The sequence below is a fragment of the Lepidochelys olivacea genome (genome assembly GCF_965140295.1).
Source record: "Lepidochelys olivacea isolate rLepOli2 genome assembly, chromosome: 1".
In the NCBI taxonomy this organism is placed as follows: Eukaryota; Metazoa; Chordata; order Testudines; family Cheloniidae; genus Lepidochelys; species Lepidochelys olivacea.
This window is the reverse complement of record NC_140411.1, coordinates 269,542,935-269,560,545: the sequence shown is the minus strand read 5'-3', so window position 1 is coordinate 269,560,545 and position 17,611 is coordinate 269,542,935. Positions and strand designations below refer to the sequence as shown.

Genomic DNA, 17,611 nt, shown 5'->3' with positions numbered 1-17,611 from the left:
TTTTCAAGAACAGACTTTTTCCAGGAGCCCTTTTTCCCCCCTGAAGGTACATGTGTGTGTTAAATTGAAATCAGAAAGAGATTTAAAAAAAATCCTTGTTAATTAAAATTGCATCCTCTCCTAAATTACATTTAAATAAAGGTACATACATTTCTTGCATTGAAAGTCAAAACAACTCCAAATCTATTCCCTTATTAATTAAAAAATGGTTTCATTTTATGAAAAAAAGCCTGCCATATTTCACTATATATTTGTTTGCTTGAAAATGAACCGATTGTTTAATGACAATTAGTTAAATGTTAAGCCAAAAATGCAAATGATAAGAACAGGTAAAATGATATTTGTTGAGAATTTTAGTTTGGTATGTTCAACATTGTGCATATTTACAGTGAAAATGTAACCACTCAATTTGTTGGATTTTGTAAAGAAAGGTGCAACATAACCTAAAACAAAAAGGGTACATTCTCGTGTGAAACTTTAAAGAAAACTGTCACCAACTGAATAAAGCTGTAATAGTAAGAGACAGAGTCTGATACTCATGTGAAGTAGCCTCTTGCTTTACAAGTGGAATTGTTGATTTCAGTGTGACCAGGCATGAAGTATTCAACAGGAGTAAGGGTATCAGAATCTTGCCCTAAGTTATTTGTGATTTTGATTATTTAGTACTGATATATGGAGTTATGTTCTTCCTTTAGTTCTATTATTTGTTTTTACAAAATAACACAGTGTCTCGAAATGTAGAGAAACAAAATAAGTCTGAGTGATGCCAACATAATTACATGCTTTAAGGGTCTCTGGGGTGGAGTATTTCATTTTTAGATTATGGATTTGAATTCAGTCTTATTTGTGGTCTATTCATAGGCCTATTGTATGTAAACTGAGGTGATCCATTTCCTAGTGGACAATGTCTTTATCCAGTAGAGCACTTAACCAAGCTTAATTTTATGCATGTAAATAGTTGTATTGAAGTTAATGGGCCCATTTCAACATTGTTAAAGTCAATGTGAGTTTTTATATAGACTTCAGTGGGCTCTGGGTAAGGTCCAGTCTCACGTGCTCATTTGTCTAAGTACTTTGCTGGGTCAGGGCCCAGGTGTCCACATCATTAAAACCACCATCACAAATGGCACCTTTATTGGCAGTTCAATTTGAGAGTAAAAGGACCGAATGAGTGGGCATGAAAACCTAACAACTCTCTCACCTGTAGAGGTGGTCCCCTTGGGTCATGTATGAGCCTCATTGGAAAGACAGTAGAGCAGCAGTGTACGTTTTTGGCTATGTCTATACTTTGAGCTAGGGGGTCTGATTCTCATTGAGCTAGTGTGAGTATGTGTGTGTGTGAGCAGAGGAATCACACCCCTTGCTTGTAGAGTTGACATAGCCTTAGTCACTGTGTGTTTTTGTACCTGCTTTCTTACTAAACTGTGGAATCATTTTCTAGTGCCATTAATCTAACAACTTTCATAATAATGACATTCACTTTAAAGCCCTTATTCGTATTCAGAAAATGTCATAAATTCTTCATTAGACAATATTGCTTCTCACAGTAAATTTTAATAAATTAGAGATAATGGTAGATGTCTTTTTCTCAAAAGGTTTCCTGGTACAGTATTTTGGGCTGCATAGCAGCAGGAAGCAATTTAAAAGTAAGGTTAAATAATCATCATCTTCCAAATGCAGGAGAAAAGGTAAGACCAAGATAAAACCTGTGCAAGTCATTCTCCCTCATTGAATGACTCACTATACAGCTTTCACTGGAGTGTGTATCTATCACCTCCTCCATTCCTCATCTGTATCTAATCAGCTTGTTGGCCAAATCTTTGGTATATTTTTGATCTTTATTTGAAGTGTTTTAAGTTCTGCAGATCTTAAGACACTCTACCTTCAACTCTTTTGGAATAATACGTAGAATGTGTCTGAGATGGTTACATTAGAGTCCATTTTTACTATAGCTGTTTTCTTCAAGGAAGTCTCTACAAAATAAAGAATAAAACAGATGAAAGTATAAAATTTATTTACAATTTCTATCACTAGCTGCTTACAAGAATATAGAAATAGACAAGGAGAAATTTAAAACAGATTTGAGAAATAAATAAAGGTAGTTCTTTTGATATTTTTATTAAGTAAAAACAGAGATGGAGCTATATTTCCTTTTTTAAAGGACATTACCTTAGATTTATTTTCACCCCACTCTTGGAGATTTGAAGGTGTCACTCCTCAGTAGCTGTCACATTCAAACATGAAGGCCACTATATTCTTTGGGAGAGAGAACTTGAACCCTTTTAGGCTATATACTTAGCTCTTCTGTGTGTCCTCAGTCACCCTTCAGAAAGGGCCTAATACTTTTTTTCTTTCTGCTTTCAAGAAAGGAAGCTTGTAGACTATTTGCCTTACAAATTTCTCCAAGTATACTAACATAATCTGATCATAACATTCCATGACATCTGCCATGGAAACTTCACATATTTTATAGGCTAGGTACATTCTTTGGATCAGTGAATTTGATGGGTTGTAACTTTGATTATATGAAAAGTGATTAAAAAAACCCAGAAGGTCTTACAATAAAGGTTTACTGTATTTTATTTACTTTTTTGTTATATGCAGTGCACATAATTAGAAATATTTTTGTTAACAGATACCAGCTGATGGAAAAAGCCTTCTGGAAATAAAAGGCTTAGATCCCAATGAAAAGTACATATTTGCAGTTGCAGCATACTCCTCGGATGGAAAGCTTATTGGTGATGCCATTGGGGAAACAACTAAACCAATCCTTGCTTATCCACCACTTTCTGCTACTACTGCTCGAGCATACCTGACTCAGGTAGATTGGATTTTTAATGAATAGATACATGTTTTTAATTTGGTTCAAGATTTGTTTCTGTCCCTGAGAATGGTGGTTCCAAACCTTATTTTAGTCAGGTTACAAGATAAAATTTCAGGACTTGCCAACAAACATAATTAGGACAAATCACAACTTTAAAACAACAAACGATAGACTTTAGCACTCTTACTAATTCGGACTTCAAAAACGATGTGGGACCATCTTAAGGGGGAAGATGTTTTTGGACTACGTCTCTTGTCCTTTTCTTTCTTTTTTTCTATGTCGGTCGCTTCCTGTTTAATCCCCTTTTAGTCTCTTGGGGTTTTTTTTCCCTTAGCATCCTCCTCTTTCCTTTTGCGTTTTGGGGTTCAGGCCAACAGCAGGAGATCATTCAAATGAAACTCTGAGGAATGGGGATTAAAGATTTGATTAAACTTTCCAGGAGCTAAATCCAACCCCTCCAAAGGAGAAACCAGCAACAGGTTTCAGGAAAACTCTGTGAGGCAACTTTGTTATACTTCTTATAAACTTCGTCTCAACAAGGAGGAATTTGAGGGAGCTGCACATTGGGCAGAGAGTGAAACCTTCCAGCCCTGTTGATTTTGGAAAGCTGTGAGAAAGGTTCTCCTAGATCTGCAGAGGCAAGAGCTGTGCACATGAATGGCTGCTCATTTTTGTGGATCCATTTGCATCCCCTCATCCATGGCTGCTGCAGTAGTAGCAGTTGTAGAGGAAACCCAGAAGGAGTTAGTACAGCTACGCAAACTGTAGTAACACCTACATGATTCCCATACAGGACTCTGTGCAGCTGAATGACCAAGGCCTTGTTCCACCCTTTCTGATGCTAGTGCTGAAACTCAAGTCCTACAAATTCTAGCAGAATCAAATGAAGGTTATATTTATTTTACTCAGATATGGTTCTGATAGTATTCTCACAAATGTTATAAACTTCCATGAAATGTAGAAAGGGGATAGAATTACAAGAGTTAAAGCCTTGCTTATTACTGTAGTGAGAATTGACTTGGTATGGCTATGTAAACAACAAGGAAAGTCAACAGCTTTATTTGAATTAACACATTCATAATGATATTACTTGCTAACAACTTTTAGTATAAAAATCATGTCATTTCAAAACTATGCTTTTCTTGTAGATTGCCTATCAGACAGATAACTATACATTAGCCAAAAAAGCATTTTCACCAATGTGGGACTATTTTGTCTTGGCTCCTTCAACACCATCTGCTGATCTAGCAGTTATTTCTGCTAGCAACAATTTGACTATATCTCAGAACAGGTAATTGCCAAAAATGATTTTTAAATAGCAGTCAATTGTAAATGTGTACCATTTTATTTTGCAGAGTAACAAGCTGTGAAATTGTGCTGATACTCCTAGCATGAAAAATGCTCTAAAAATAAATCACAATTGTTAACTTTGTCATACAAAAATATATAGTGTCATGAAATTAGCACAGAGTTTTCATTATAAATGGTATCTCTAGTATTTGCATATTTTTCCTTTGTAACAGTGTTTTCTCAGTCTAGACAGGTTAAATTTTTAGGAATTGTTCATTAATTTTGTTAGCCTCATTTTCTGATGCCAAGCACAAGGCGCCTGGATCTAGACTTCCAGATGGTATGAGTAAGGCTAAAATTTTGTCATGGATATTTTTCGTAAAAGTCACAGACAGGTCACGGGCAATAAAGAAAAATTCATGGAAGCCCCCTGACTTTTTTACTAAAAATATCCATGATAAAATGGGAAGGAGCTGGGCAGCTGCAGGGGTGGCTGGGAGATCCGGGGCCTCCACCATCTGTGGGGGCTCAGAGCTGCAAGGTCCACCTGCCCTCTCCCTGGCAGTGGGGAGCTGCTGGGATCCCCCTGCTGCCGCCATTGTGGAGAGCTGTGGGGGCACCCCTGCTCCTCACGGTGGCCCGGGGCTATGGAGGTCCCCCACCCTCACTGCGCAGCAGGGAGCTGCGGGGGTCCCTCTACCCCACCATCGTGGCAGGAAGCTTTGGGGATCCCCCTGCTGCCGCCACAGTGGGGAGCTCCGGGGATCCCCCTGCCTATGGTGGCTGGGGAGCTGTGGGGTACCCCCTCTGTCCACAGAGGCTTGGAGTTTGGGGGTCTGCTGCCTCACGTGGCGGGATTACCTCACAGCTCCCTGCTGCTGCAGGAGGCAGCAGGACCCTGCAGCTCCCAGCTGTCAGGGCTGAAGTCATGGAGGTCTTTGGAAATTCGGAGTCGGTGACTTCTGTGACCTCTATGACAAAATTGTAGGCTTAGGAATGAGCACCTACAATTCCAATTGAAATGAATGGGAGCAACAGGGGCTCAAGAAATGCTGAAAGCCAGGTCTCTGGTGTCAAGTGGGGCACTCAAAATCTGTGGATATTTGCAAATTGTTTTTAATTAAAAAATCTGCCAGTATATTTTTAATATACTAAAATATTTTAGGAATAATCCTTTAAAAATTATGCTACCTATAACTAAATAAAATTCCAACTATATAACTGTGATAAAGGAAAACATGGAAATAAGTATTATAAGGTTTTCATAATTACAAAAGTTTTAATTCAACTGTCCATTAAAACGCCATAGGTACAGTCACAAAAGCAAGCAAACCTGTAATGAAAAGATAAGAGGAAAAGACACATTGCGTTTTGATGTATAAAGTAATATACAAAAAAAAAAAATCAATATACAATTAAATGTATGTCGACTGCTGATAGATTAACAAACATTTATCCAAAACATCTAGTATACATCCTCATCTTCTTTTAGGGATTATTGTGTAAATTAGAAAACTTTGGCATCACTATTGAAATAAAATATAAATAAAATATTCATAAGCTTCAGTTTTGCCAGAAACAACCCAGGACATTAAAAGCCTAATGTAAAGAATTCAGAGCACAGAAAATAACTCTTTTTCTAAAAACATATATTGCTCTTACTTCTTCATATTGTAATCATAATACATTCCCATTCCACAGCAAGACCAGAGTCATTGTAGTTGATTCCTATAAAGGAGACAATGCTATAAATTAGGGAAATTAGGAAAGTATACAAAATATTATTTGAAAAAATAATTGTCTTCTTCATATTGTAATCATAATACATTCCCATTCCACAGCAAGACCAGAGTCATTGTAGTTGATTCCTATAAAGGAGACAATGCTATAAATTAAGGAAATTAGGAAAGTATACAAAATATTATTTGAAAAAATAATTGGGGGGTCAGACTTGGCAAGACTCCTTCCTTTCCAAAGATTCCAGAGTATCTAATAGTCTCATATAAATACACATTATAAAGTCTTTTGTAAGCTTATTTTTGTGAAGTACAAAGCATTATTTAATTTAAATCCTTGTTAGAAATTTTGGGACCTGAACAGGCCCATAGTACTCCCATTTTGCACTGGTTTTTCATTATCTTTTTTCCAAATCTTTCTTATTTTTTCCTAAACACGTAATGTTTTTTTGTTACAAATTTAACTTTGATGAAACTATATCCAACTTTGAGTTATATGAATCAGTTTTAAAGTGTAGGTTTTGAATACCTGCTCAAATGCTTTCTAGAGATTTGCTTCTCCCTCAGTTCCAGATCCAACTCCCATTTAAATTAATAGAAATTCACTCATTGACTTAAATGAGTATAGGGTCAGTCCCTTAAATCTTAGTCAGCCTGTTTCAATTTGCTTAGCCATAGATCTCTGATTGGCTAATTTGACTACATTAAGGGTATGTCTACACTACGAAATTAGGTCGAATTTATAGAAGTCGGTTTTTTTGAAATCGGTTTTATATATTCGAGTGTGTGTGTCCCCACAGAAAATGCTCTAAGTGCATTAAGTGCATTAACTCGGCGGAGCGCTTCCACAGTACCGAGGCAAGCGTCGACTTCCGGAGCGTTGCACTGTGGGTAGCTATCCCACAGTTCCCGCAGTCTCCGCTGCCCATTGGAATTCTGGGTTGATATCCCAATGCCTGATGGGGCTAAAACATTGTCGCGGGTGGTTCTGGGTACATATCGTCAGGCCCCCGTTCCCACCCTCCCTCCCCCCGTGAAAGCAAGGGCAGACAATCATTTCGCGCCTTTTTTCCTGAGTTACCTGTGCAGACGCCATACCACGGCAAGCATGGAGCCCGCTCAGGTAACCGTCACCCTATGTCTCCTGGATGCTGGCAGACGCGGTACGGCATTGCTACACAGTAGCAGCAACCCCTTGCCTTGTGGCAGCAGACGGTACAGTACGACTGGTAGCCGTCATCGTCATGTCTGAGGTGCTCCTGGTCGCCTCTGTGAGGTCGATCAGGAGCGCCTGGGCAGACATGGGCGCAGGGACTAAATTTGGAGTGACTTGAGCAGGTCATTCTCTTTAGTCCTGCAGTCAGTCCTATTGAACCGTCTTATGGTGAGCGGGCAGGCGATACGGACTGCTAGCAGTCGTACTGTACCATCTTCTGCCGAGCAGCCATGAGATGTGGATGGCATGCAGTCCTTCTGCACCGTCTGCTGCCAGCCAAAGATGTAAAGGATAGATGGAGTGGGTCAGAACAAGAAATAGACCAGATTTGTTTTGTACTCATTTTCCTCCTCCCCTGTCTAGATCACACTGCAGTCAGTCACAGAGAAGGCGCAGCGAGGTTAATCTAGCCATGTATCAATCAGAGGCCAGGCTAACCTCCTTGTTCCAATAACAACGATAACTTTGGTGCACCATTTCTTATTGGAACCCTCCGTGCAGTCCTGCCTGAAATACTCCTTGATGTACAGGCACACCCTTTGTTGATTTTAGCTCCCTGAAGCCAACCCTGTAAGCCGTGTCGTCAGTCGCCCCTCCCTCCGTCAGAGCAATGGCAGACAATCGTTCCGCGCCTTTTTTCTGTGCGGACGCCATACCAAGGCAAGCATGGAGGCCGCTGAGCTCATTTTGGCAATTAGGAGCACATCAACCACCACACGCATTATCCAGCAGTATATGCAGCACCAGAACATGGCAACGCGATACCGGGCGAGGAGGCGACGTCAGCGCGGTCCCGTGAGTGATCAGGACATGGACACAGATTTCTCTGAAAGCATGGGCCCTGCCAATGCATGCATCATGGTGCTAATGGGGCAGGTTCATGCTGTGGAACGCCGATTCTGGGCTCGGGAAACAAGCACAGACTGGTGGGACCGCATAGTGTTGCAGGTCTGGGACGATTCCCAGTGGCTGCGAAACTTTCGCATGCGTAAGGGCACTTTCATGGAACTTTGTGACTTGCTTTCCCCTGCCCTGAAGCGCATGAATACCAGGATGAGAGCAGCCCTCACAGTTGAGAAGCGAGTGGCGATAGCCCTGTGGAAGCTTCCACGCCAGACAGCTACCGGTCAGTTGGGAATCAATTTGGAGTGGGCAAATCTACTGTGGGGGCTGCTGTGATGCAAGTAGCTCACGCAATCAAAGATCTGCTGATATCAAGGGTAGTGACCCTGGGAAATGTGCAGGTCATAGTGGATGGCTTTGCTGCAATGGGATTCCCTAACTGTGGTGGGGCTATAGACGGAACCCATATCCCTATCTTGGCACCGGAGCACCAAGCCGGCGAGTACATAAACCGCAAGGGGTACTTTTCGATAGTGCTGCAAGCTCTGGTGGATCACAAGGGACGTTTCACCAACATCAACGTGGGATGGCCGGGAAAGGTGCATGACGCTCGCATCTTCAGGAACTCTGGTCTGTTTCAAAAGCTGCAGGAAGGGACTTTATTCCCAGACCAGAAAATAACTGTTGGGGATGTTGAAATGCCTATATGTATCCTTGGGGACCCAGCCTACCCCTTAATGCCATGGCTCATGAAGCCGTACACAGGCAGCCTGGACAGTAGTCAGGAGCTGTTCAACTACAGGCTGAGCAAGTGCAGAATGGTGGTAGAATGTGCATTTGGACGTTTAAAGGCGCGCTGGCGCAGTTTACTGACTCGCTTAGACCTCAGCAAAACCAATATTCCCACTGTTATTACTGCTTGCTGTGTGCTCCACAATATCTGTGAGAGTAAGAGGGAGACGTTTATGGCGGGGTGGGAGGCTGAGGCAAATCACCTAGCTGCTGGTTACACGCAGCCAGACACCAGGGCGGTTAGAAGAGCACAGGAGGGCGTGGTACGCATCAGAGAAGCTTTGAAAACCAGTTTCATGACTGGCCAGGCTACGCTGTGAAAGTTCTGTTTGTTTCTCCTTGATGAAACCCCCCGCCCCTTGGTTCACTCTACTTCCCTGTAAGCTAACCACCCTCCCCTCCTCCCTTTAATCACCGCTTGCAGAGGCAATAAAGTCATTGCTGCTTCACAGTCATGCATTCGTTATTCATTCATCACACAAATAGGGAGATGACTACCAAGGTATCCCAGGAGGGGTGGTGGAGGAGGGAAGGAAAATGCCACACAGCACTTTAAGCACAGCACTTTAAAAGTTTACAACTTTAAAATTTATTGAATGACAGCCTTCTTTTTTTTGGGCAATCCTCTGTGGTGGAGTGGCTGGTTGGCCGGAGGCCCCCCCACCGCGTTCTTGGGCGTCTGGGTGTGGAGGCTATGGAACTTGGGGAGGAGGGCGGTTGGTTACAGAGGGGCAGCAGTGGCAGTCTGTGTTCCAGCTGCCTTTGCTGCAGCTCAACCATACACTGGAGCATTCTGGTTTGGTCCTGCAGCAGCCTCAGCATTGAATCCTGCCTCCTCTCATCAAGCTGCCGCCACATTTGAGCTTCAGCCCTGTCTTCAGCCCGCCACTTACTCTCTTCAGCCCGCCACTTACTCTCTTCAGCCCGCCACCTCTCCTCCCGGTCATTTTGTGCTTTCCTGCACTCTGACATTATTTGCCTCCACGCATTCGTCTGTGCTCTGTCAGTGTGGGAGGACAGCATGAGCTCGGAGAACATTTCATCGCGAGTGCGTTTTTTTTTCTTCTTTCTAATCTTCACTAGCCTCTGGGAAGGAGAAGATCCTGTGATCATTGAAACACATGCAGCTGGTGGAGAAAAAAAAAGGGACAGCGGTATTTAAAAAGACACATTTTATAAAACAGTCGCTACACTCTTTCAGGGTAAACCTTGCTGTTAACATTACATACATAGCACATGTGCTTTCGTTACAAGGTCGCATTTTGCCTCCTCCCACCGCGTGACTACCACCTCAACCTTCCCCCCTCCCTGTGGCTAACAGCGGCGAACATTTCTGTTCAGCCACAGGCAAACAGCACAGCAGGAATGGGCTCCTCTGAGTGTCCCTGAAGAAAAGCACCCTATTTCAACCAGGTGACCATGAATTATATCTCACTCTCCTGAGGATAACACAGAGAGATAAAGAACGGATTTTGGTTGAATGCCAGCAAACATACACTGCAATGCTTTGTTCTACAGTGATTCCCGAGTACGTGTTACTGGCCTGGAGTGGTAAAGTGTCCTACCATGAAGGACGAAATAAGGCTGCCCTCCCCAGAAACCTTTTGCAAAGGCTTTAGGACTACATCTAGGAGAACCGCAAATGCCAGGGCAAAGTAATCCTTTCACATGCTTGCTTTTAAACCATGTATAGCATTTTAAAAGGTACACTCACCAGAGGTCCCTTCTCCGCCTGCTGGGTCCAGGAGGCAGCCTTGGGTGGGTTCGGGGGGTACTGGCTCCAGGTCTAGGGTGAGAAACAGTTCCTGGCTGTCGGGAAAACCGGTTTCTCCGCTTGCTTGCTGTGAGCTATCTACAACCTCCTCCTCATCATCATCTTCTTCGTCCCCAAAACCTGCTTCCGTATTGCCTCCATCTCCATTGAAGGAGTCGAACAACACGGCTGGGGTAGTGGTGGCTGAACCCCCTAAAATGGCATGCAGCTCATCATAGAAGCGGCATGTTTGGGGCTCTGACCCAGAGCGGCTGTTCACCTCTCTGGTTTTCTGGTAGGCTTGCCTCAGCTCCTTCAGTTTCACGCGGCACTGCTTCGGGTCCCTGTTATGGCCTCTGTCCTTCATGCCCTGGGAGATTTTCACAAAGGTTTTGGCATTTCGAAAACTGGAACGGAGTTCTGATAGCACGGATTCCTCTCCCCAAACAGCGATCAGATCCCGTACCTCCCGTTCGGTCCATGCTGGAGCTCTTTTGCGATTCTGGGACTCCATCATGGTCACCTGTGCTGATGAGCTCTGCATGGTCACCTGCAGCTTGCCACGCTGGCCAAACAGGAAATGAGATTCAAAAGTTTGCGGTTCTTTTCCTGTCTACCTGGCCAGTGCATCTGAGTTGAGAGTGCTGTCCAGAGCGGTCACAATGGAGCACTCTGGGATAGCTCCCGGAGGCCAATACCGTCGAATTGTGTCCACAGTACCCCAAATTCAACCCGGCAAGGCCGATTTAAGAGCTAATCCACTTGTCAGGGGTGGAGTAAGGAAATCGATTTTAAGAGCCCTTTAAGTCGAAATAAAGGGCTTCACTGTGTGGACGGGTGCAGGTTTAAATTGATTTAACGTTGCTAAATTCGACCTAAAGTCCTAGTGTAGACCAGGGCTAAAAGCAGTAATGGCTAGTGAAGACTGCAGAAGGGGTTTAAAGGAGAGAAAAACACCCAAGCCTTGCACCATTAATCTCTGTTGATGTCTGGTAAAGTCAGCTATGTGAACAAGTCTACAGACCCTTCGTTCCTTTATTTTCAGCTTTCTTATAGGACAATAGTTCTAAACCTTTCCAGACTACTGTACCCCTTTCAGGAGTCTGATTTGTCTTGCATACCCCCAAGTTTCACCTTACATAAAAACTGCTTGCTTGCAAAATCAGACATAAAAATACAGAAGTGTTACAGCACACTGTTACTGAAAAAGTGCTTACGTTTTCATCTTTACCATATAATTATAAAATAAATCGATTGGACTATAAATATTGTACTGTATATGATATAGAGCAGCATAAACAAGTCATTGTCTGTGTGAAATTTTAGTTTGTGTTGACTTTGCTAGGGCTTTTTAGGTAGCCAGTTGTAAAACTTGGCAACTATCCAGATGAGTTTATGTACCCCCTGGAAGACTCGTGCATCCCCTTAGGGGTACCTCTGGTTGACAACCACTGTTATAGGAGACATAATCAGTGAAGGGAAGCAAATAATTTACTCGTTATAGCATAAAAATGCAGGTTAGAAGCTATCAGGCTAAGGATTTAAAAAAGAAGAAATCCTCTGGAAAAAGCACAAAAATACTGCACTGAGAATTTTGCCCCAAAACATCAACCAGAAAAAGGAAAATATTATGAATACTTAATTAACTCTTTGGTATACGAATAGTGCTTTCAGTGTGCATGTATGTACAATGGCTGTCACAGTGGGGGCCCTGATCCCTGAATAGAGCTTTTAGGCCAGGGGTGGGCAGACTAAGGCCCATGGGCCACATCCAGCCCACCAGCCGTTTTAATCCAGCTGGCTTGCCCCACTCCTGCTCTCCAGTCTGGAGCACCCTCTTACACCCCAAATCCCCAGCCCTACCTCAGCCCGAGCCCTCACTCCAACCCTCTTCCCCAGCCCAGAGCCTCCTCCCGCACCCTGAACTCCTCTTTTCTGGCTCCACCACAGAGCCCTCACCCCTTCCTACACCCAACCCCAGTTTTGTGAGTATTCATGGCCTGCCATACAATTCCATACCCAGACATAGCCCTCGGACCAAAAAGTTTGCCAACCCCTGTTTTAGGTGCTACCACAACACAAAATAATAATAATAAAAGACAGCCATAGAGGAAGAAACTGATTAAAAAGTAAATAGCCTGTTATATCCTTGAAGTAACTTCCAAATTGTCAAAAGATGATGATACAATAGCATGACTATGTTAAAAGGAAGAACAATGAAAAAAGCCACCCTGGGGTACTAGCTGCCCTGCGTAGGCCAAAGCAGGAGAATTTTCTCCTCTAGTCCAATGCTGACATCACTGGGCAGAGTTAAGTGAAATTAATCTCATTTGCATCAGCAGCAGCAGCAGCTGTATTAATCCTTTTGATTTATGTTACAATTGGAATTTGTATTTTCACAAATTATGCAGTTTATATGTGGAATGTCTATATTGTAATTATGTACTTTTAAGATTATTTTTCCTTTTTTGTATTTTGTAGGTTATGTCTTGATGCTGTATCTCAGACTTCTCCAATCCTCTTGAACCTCTTTCTTAGGAGCATTTTTATTATTAATGAGATTAATGTTAAGGAAGGAGCACTCTTCTGTGATTCCATTTGTTCGAAAGAGATACTGTACAATGGACAAGTATGTTTGGCTTAAAACTAATGCTGGGGTTGAGTTTATCTTTTTGATTTGACCAGTTGCATCTCAAAATTCACTGGTATATTTTACAATGTATTAACTGTAACTGCAGTGTCTCACATTCTTCATTAGCATGGTATCCATCAAGATACAATCTTCTGTGTTTTTAAGGTTTCAGAGTAGCAGCTGTGTTAGTCTGTATTCGCAAAAAGAAAAGGAGTACTTGTGGCACCTGAGAGACTAAATAAATTTGTTAGTCTCTAAGGTGCCACAAGTATTCCTTTTCTTTGTGTGTTTTTAAGGTCTGTTAACACATGCTGACATTTTTGTATCTTTGGTAAAAGGGCTGTTTCCAGATCAATTATTCCCTGATTAAGGGGAAAAGCACACTGAAACCAATGGAAGGACTTCCATTGGCTGCAGTGGGGTCTGGATCAAGTCCTAAAAAAAGAGGAAAAAATCATTGTTAATGTTGTGCTACTTCAATGTTGCTAGAATTTTTTCTTTATAAATGTTTTTGTGACTTGACCTGTTTGTTTGTTTTTTTTTACTGTTAAACTTGTAATAGGATATTTTTGACATACTAGCCTGAGTTCTTTCTTGCCTCTCTGACTCCCAAAAAGAGTGATATCGTATTTCTTGAAGATAAGAATGCAAAGTTATATCAACTCAACTTTCACTCCATTTCTATTCCAGGTCCCATTGCACTTCTTTTGTCTAAGGATCCAATGCTGTAGCCCCTACTCATGTGAGGCATATCAATGACTTCACTGGGCCTGCACACATGAGCAAGAGCTGCAGAATTGGGACCTAAAATGTCAGGTTAAGAAGGGAGTTGATACCTTCCCATCAATTAAATGAGAGAGGTTAGCATGTGAAATTTCTACTTTGCTAAAAAAAATTTTTTGTGCCACAGCCTCTTTCCTTGCTCAGTGAAAAAGGAACTGAGATTGAGTCAAAGGCTTTGAAAGCTTATAGTCAAACGTCACAATTAGTTCACAATCACAGTCTTCCTTTGGAGTCATTGACAATACTGCTTTCTCTTATATATTTCTAGCAGGGATCACTGCAAAGCTTATTCCAAATTCACACATCCTACATCCTAGCAATTATACTGCTGCTTAAGATACAAAATATCTTTATTCTTCTACCCTCTGAGATAAGTAATTTAAACAGAATTTACATCTGAATAAAAATGTTTGTTCATTTACAGGTTGCTAGACTAGCTGAATGTGAGAGAATGGTAGTGGCGATTGAACTCAGTAATTGGTTAAATGATGCAAATTATGCCCTGCAATCTGTTGTTCAATGTTATGGTCTCCTTGCTCCGATTATCTATCACAAGATTGCTTCAGTGCCAGTAGTTCAGGTAAGATCATTTAAAAGAGAGGCAGCTTGCATACAAATCTTCTGAATTTAAAATTTAATATATAATGAAGTAGACAGAAGGTGAACCAAACTTGTAGGCTCTGTGTTCTTAGGAGCTTATTGAGAGCAAAATTTTTAATGCTTTTGATAACTTCACAACAAACAAAGTATTTATTCTATGCATGTCCGGTACTGTATAGCTTAAAATCCATGAATCTAGATTCTTTTCTCAGATATGCTAGTGTAAATTCAGAGTAATTCCCTTGAATTCATGGGGTACTGTGGTGGATTTAAACCATGGCAGAATCTGGGCCATAACCTCTAACTATATTCCATTTACAAGCAGTAGTGTCTCGACTAATAGCACCAATAGCACCTATTGTTTGTCTGTATAATCTCTGTCTGGTTTTGTGATTGTTCATGTCTGCTGTATAATTAATTTTGCTGGGTGTAAACTAATTAAGGTGGTGGGATATAATTGGTTACATAATCATGTTACAATATGTTAAGATTGGTTAGTTAAATTTCAGGAAAATGATTGGTTAAGGTATAGCTAAGCAGAACTCAAGTTTTACTATATAGTCTGCAATCAGGAAGTGGGTGCTTGTGTGTGTGGGGGAAATGGGAACAGGGAATGGGGGTGGGGAAATTGGAATCATGTTTGGCTAAGGGCAGGAATGGGAACAGGGACACAGGTGTAAGGCTGTGTGGTGTCAGAGTTGGGAAGGGGGACACTAAGGAAGGAAACTGGAATCATTCTTGCTGGAAGTTCACCCCAATAAACATCAAATTGTTTGCACCTTTGGACTTCGGGTATTGTTGCTCTCACTTTCCTGGTCCTTCTCCCATGAACAAAGTGGGTGAAGGAATAAGCCCCCTAACAGGTGTCTTGATAATTCACTTTCTGTTTTCAATGGAGAGATGTTTTCTTTTAAAAACAAAGCTCCTTTCCAAAAGCAAGCATCTTCCAAATGAAAACTGAAGGACTACTTGAGCCCCCTTCCCTCCATTTCTGTGTTTGGCATAAATACTATTTAGTTTCATCAAGGATTCAGTTAAACATATTGTTGGCAGCATCCAAAGACTAACTCATGATCAAGAAATAAAAACAAAAATAGATTCCAGTTTATAGTTAGACTGAGCTAAATAACTTAAAACAGCTAGCAATAATTACTGTGTTAAAACTAGAGATGGGATGAGAGCAACTGGGAAAAGGCAGAGGGATTCTGTTCACATACTGTATCTGTCTAATGATAATCTCTCAGTTGGGTAGTTATTGGCTGTGATATCATACAAAATGCACAACCACTCTATTGAAACATAGCTTCCGTGTTCAGATCCTTATTCTAATGGACAGTAATTTGGTAATATGCACTTTTCATATCTGTTAAACAAGGTGTGTGGGGGGGGGAGAAATCCATCTCTTATGTTTAGAACTGACTGCAAAACAAAAAATTGTGAATTTGCTTTTCATTTAAATTTCTGACCAGCTCAAAACAATTTGCAACAGAGCCATCTGAGTATGTTATCTCATACTATAATCATAAATTATTTTATTTCTGACTAATTAAAACAGCAAAAATACCTATCACTTTTATATCTATTACCGTAGGCAGAGTGAGTGAAAGTTTGGTCACATTTACTACTGATTTCAATGGGGCTAGGATCTTACCCTGTGTATTCAGTAAACTATTTTTAAGGATTACAGTCAAGTAGAACAAGATGATACATTGCTGGGCACTGACCCTGGAAAATCTCTTCAGATTTAGTGCTTCATATTGTAATCCTTGTACTTTCAGATCCTCATCAAGTGTCTAACAGTCCTGCAAGAAGTCCCAAGTTCTACCTTACAGAGGAAACAGACTGGTTGTTATGAAAGTATTCAGCATATGATAGCTTGCTCCTCCTTTTATGCAGCACAGGTATTTTCTTTAGTGTGTTTAGGACTATAGACTTAAGGCTCAGTAGATAACATGAAAAAATTAGACAAACCTTCATCTTACTGATCTGACCTTAAGAAAAGTTTGGCACGCTTGAATAAAAGCCTAAAGTGAGAAATAGTGGTATAAAAACTATTTACAGGCATATTTTGAATCAGCACATTTTAGTAATACTGTTATTGTTGAAGTTTTAAAAATCAGAAACTTTAGAAAGTAGTTTGTTCAGGGCATAGATTTATTTGTTACTTACTGGATGAAATCAGTGACCTCATTTTCATTTGTACTTTGTGATACCTAGATTTCACCAACTTTACATTTTATTCTTTATTGGACTGTATGTTAGAAATGAAAAATCTTAGTTGTGGTATAATAGGTCATAAAATGGAGTGCTTATTTTTATAGTGTGAAATATCCCTATCTGGTCTAACAGATGACTTTTAGTGCCTTACTAGTAAGAAATCTTAGTGTGGAAATTACCACTAGTCTACCTTCTGGTACCACTATGATGGAAGGTAAACAGTTTTACATACAACCCTAGTTTGAAAGTGTTGGTTTAGTAAATAGAACCTGGAACTAAGGCTGGAATTTTTAATGCATTTTATATGCCTTAGTAGGGACAGAGGAGCCTAATTAAATCTTGAAGTGGAACATAGGCATACAATGATTTGTCAACATTTGATTCAAAGTGCCTGTAAGGCTGTGGAACATTTGGGGTGGATGTGTGATGCACCTAGTATTTTGAATTATGGGCCTGGTCAAGAGCACAATAGAGTATTTTTAAAGTAGGCGGGAAAGCACCTAGCCAGAGGAGGTGGCTGAAAAGTTAGACCAATTCAGGGCATACCGAAGTTGTTAGGTACTTGTGAAGAAGAGATTCTCTGCATTCCCCAGAGACAACACCTGGTAATGGAACAAAAGGGTTAGTGTGTACATATCAAATCAGATTTTCAAAACAGCAATGTGCCTACTACAGCTTTGAAAAAAAAATCTACATGCAAAAGAGGGTGTATAAACTGAGATTCATAACTACAGATTTAGACACTTGGACAGGAAGATTTGAAAATTCTAATCTAAATTCTTCAAGTTTACAATTCCTCATCAATAAACTGATGTTATTGCACTGTACATTATTAAATGTGGAGTTTTAGTCATTGGCTAATATCTCTAATAGTCATATATTTCCCAGTTAAACAACGAAGGAAAAATGTAAATGTTACCTATTA

General features: G+C 41.0%; 1 protein-coding gene across 1 annotated transcript in view; it reads left to right on the top strand.

Annotated features, from left to right (window-relative positions):
- Positions 1-17,611, top strand: part of CFAP54 (cilia and flagella associated protein 54) — a 216,676-nt gene that overhangs the window by 66,040 nt on the left and 133,025 nt on the right. Inside the window, exons 22-27 of the mRNA XM_084646844.1 lie at positions 1,596-1,688; positions 2,636-2,821; positions 3,973-4,115; positions 12,936-13,083; positions 14,294-14,449; positions 16,248-16,370. Coding sequence (XP_084502970.1) covers positions 1,596-1,688; positions 2,636-2,821; positions 3,973-4,115; positions 12,936-13,083; positions 14,294-14,449; positions 16,248-16,370 — 849 coding nt within the window. The remainder of the gene's footprint in view (positions 1-1,595; positions 1,689-2,635; positions 2,822-3,972; positions 4,116-12,935; positions 13,084-14,293; positions 14,450-16,247; positions 16,371-17,611) is intronic.